The sequence below is a fragment of the Plasmodium fragile genome, assembly GCF_000956335.1.
Source record: "Plasmodium fragile strain nilgiri unplaced genomic scaffold supercont1.1, whole genome shotgun sequence".
NCBI lineage: Eukaryota > Apicomplexa > Aconoidasida > Haemosporida > Plasmodiidae > Plasmodium > Plasmodium fragile.
This window is the reverse complement of record NW_012192581.1, coordinates 540,069-543,431: the sequence shown is the minus strand read 5'-3', so window position 1 is coordinate 543,431 and position 3,363 is coordinate 540,069. Positions and strand designations below refer to the sequence as shown.

General features: G+C 39.5%; 1 protein-coding gene across 1 annotated transcript; it reads right to left on the bottom strand.

Annotated features, from left to right (window-relative positions):
• Positions 1-303: 303 nt before the first annotated feature.
• On the bottom strand, positions 304-2,907 carry AK88_00125 (uncharacterized protein; the record flags this gene model as incomplete). The annotated part of the gene is made up of 1 exon (XM_012477776.1): positions 304-2,907. One exon carries the CDS (start codon positions 2,905-2,907, stop codon positions 304-306), a length of 2,604 nt encoding a protein of 867 aa, XP_012333199.1.
• Positions 2,908-3,363: the final 456 nt, after the last annotated feature.

Below are 3,363 nucleotides of genomic sequence, written 5' to 3'. Positions count from 1 at the left end.
ATGTAAAATGTTACTGAGTGCACATTTAAATAGCATAAATTAGGGTGCGTCTTTGCTATTTTTAAATGTGAAGCAACTGGACAATTTAGAGAGTGCATTGGGGTTGCGCTGTGGCCATCGCGTTTGCCCGCAGTGAACAGTAAACAGTAAACAGTGGGTGAGTGACGCACACACATAACGCGCTTGTATATATTTCACATGTGTGCCCATTCATCCTAGTCACCCAACCATTTTGTTTTTTTACATGTTCAACGCAGGGTTTTTTATAAGCCTCTACAAACCACACGACACACCTCCCGGAAATTACTCAATTTCGTCTATATTTAAAAACTTCTTCTCTGTGTGTATTTTATAAATGGGGTTATACTGAACGATCAGGCACGTCATGTTATCGCATCCAATTCCATCATTCTCTTTGTAATTGTTGGACAAGCACTCATCACACAATTCTTCACAAATTTGGGAAAGCTTATTAAACTTTTCGAATTTCTTCCTGACGATAACTGGTGCGGAATCGAATTTCGTGTCGTCCTCATCATATCTATCAATTTCTAATCCATCATGGTCTCCCATATGATTGATGCTTTCTTCATCTTCTTCGTCCTCCTCCTCATCCTCTTCCTCATCATCATCGTCGTGGTCTTCCCCATGAGCACCTTCAGAAAGGCCTCCTTCTTCCTTTGTCGTTTTTTTCTCACTACCATTTTCAACATCTTCATCGTTGCTACTCATGCCTTTAGCAGTCGCTTTGTTGTGTTTCTTCTTACCTATTGGTAAGTCCACCACCTCATCTCCTTCCGCATTTTTGTTCTCCTTGCTTGCTTCATTTTGCTCCAACTCGTTCGATTTATCCTTTTCATCATTGCCCATACTGTTAACAATATTTTCATTAGTGGTAATAGTCGTTGTGGCATTTTCATTAGCATTGTCTGTGTTGTCAATTACAGTTTCATCATTTGTCGGTTCTTCGAATTTTTCAAGTCTCGTCTTTACAAATCCGACCACGTCTTGTCCATCCTTACAATCCCAAATGCCATCACAAGCAAGAAATAAAAATTCATCTTCCGGAGTTAACGTAACACAAGTAACTTCGGGGAACGCAGAAATTTTCTGATCCTTCTGAGGTAAAAATGGATCCCTTTTATAGTGCAAATCACCAATAGCTCTTGTCAAATTTAAATTTCCATCTACCCTTCCATTAGAAATATATCCCCCTGCCTTTTTAATTCGGGCCTCTTCTTCTTGCAAATGTGGCTTATGGTCGGTGGACATACCTAACGAGTTGCCATTAAAACAAACGATGGCTCTAGAATCTCCTGCATTTGCCACTATCAGATACCCCTTAAGGATAACTGCTACTAGTGCTGTCGACCCGCAACTATAAGCTATGTTATCTTCATAATCATTTGAGTAATAATTTTCAAATAGGCGTAACTCGTCAGAAGAATATAATCCATTGCAATCGTCTCCTTCGTTACTGGCGTCGTTATTACTACTTATGTTGTTATCAATTACGTTTGTCACAGCATCGTCGTAGGAAAATCCTTCCTCAGTGCTACTGTTTCCTTTTTCATATAACCTTAGTGCGCTTTCGTCAAAACCAGGCAAATTACCGTTTGCCCCATTATTTTTAGCTTCCTTGGCCGCTGCCTCCTCCATGGACTTTAGGTTATCATACGTCAGTTCGGCCTTAACCACCGGTTCGCATGTGCTACCACTACCGCCATCGCTCAGGTCTTCCTCCTTGTTGCTCTCTTTTTCGCTCTTTGCGTACTCGTTATTCATGCCCTTCTTCAATCTCTTCGTATTCGTTTCCGCACTTTCGCCGTCGTCGGCATACCCATCGACGTGTTCCTTACCATCCTCGTCTTTTGCCTTGCCTTTACCTTCACTGCCACTAGCACTTGATATAGCCTTATTTGAGTCCATCTCACACTTACCCTCTGCCACATTTGCTTCCTCATTTTTTCCCTCTGCACCTGTTTTGTCTTTCTTACTTGCACTTTTGTTCTCCTGACCCTCTTCCGTTTTTTCCTCCTTTTTGCCCTTTTGTACTTCCCCCTTGACTGCAGCTTTTTCTTCCCCATCGCTGGTAGTTAAATCTTCGGGGAAATCGTCGTCTTTCTTTAAAGTTTTGTTATTCCCATCTTTGCAGCTCTCCTTTTTCGCTCCCTCTTCCTTGGCAGTCTCCTTTTCCCCATCTTCATCTTCATCGTTGTCCTCTTCTTCATCCTCCTCCTTAACTATACCATCCGTGTTGCCTAACAAGTCAGGCGATTTGCTATTTTCCTCATCGTTTAGCGTGGTGGAAGATTCTCCATTGCCTTCTTCTACTGGATTTCCATCCTTATTATAAACAACCTGTAAGCACCTCTTCCCATCTTTCTCTACAGCTTTGATGCTGATATTTTTCGATATGATGTCATTCAACATGGAATACAAATAATTTTCCCTTGTGTCTGATTCTTCTTCATTTTCTTGTGTTGGCACGCTATATTTTTTTAATTTTTCTTGATTCTCCGTGAGTAGCATTTCTTCATCTAATTTCAGAAATGTTTTTTCAAGGGTTAATTTTATTAGTTTTAATTTATAATTTTGCGACTCGTGGAGATTCTTCTTTGTTAATTCCTCACTAGCTTCTTTTATGCATTTTAAAAAAATCCTTCGGAAATTATACGAAATCCATTTTGACACATTTGGTCCTCCATGTCCATCGAAGACTCCATAAATAGATACGTCCTCCTCTATTTCGTTCAGTTTCAGATTGTTATAGCATATGTGACTATCTTCCATGTTCTTCCTCCATCCTTGCATGCATGATAGTCCATATCTGCTTGGGTCTAGCTCTAAGTTTCCTCCATCCAGGGACTCCTTATTCGTTTTAGGTGCCGACAAGTACGCTCCCATCTGTTGAAAGGTAGTAGAGCGATCAATATGGCAGGTATGAACAGTAGAGACAGAGAAAAAAAAACAGGGTTATCACCACTGCATTAGGAGCGACACGGGAATAACGCTATTTCTCGTACGTGTACGTACAACCATACAAATGTGCCTGCCAAAGTGCGCCCAACTAAATATAAACCACAAAGACTGCAACTTGGATTAGTACGGAAACTTTCAATTATTATTTTTTCTCGATCAAATAAACGTACTAAAGTTGCACTTATGTGGTACATACGTTTATTACTACTGTTTTTCAAAATTTTTCCCTTTACATGTGTATGCACTTTCTTATGATACACTTTTGGTTGCAGAATTATGGTGTCATTTTTTGTTTTTGTTTTTGTTTTTGTTTTTGTTTTTGTTTTTGTTTTTGTTTTTGTTTTTGTTTTTGTTTTTGTTTTTGTTTTTGTTTTTGTTTTT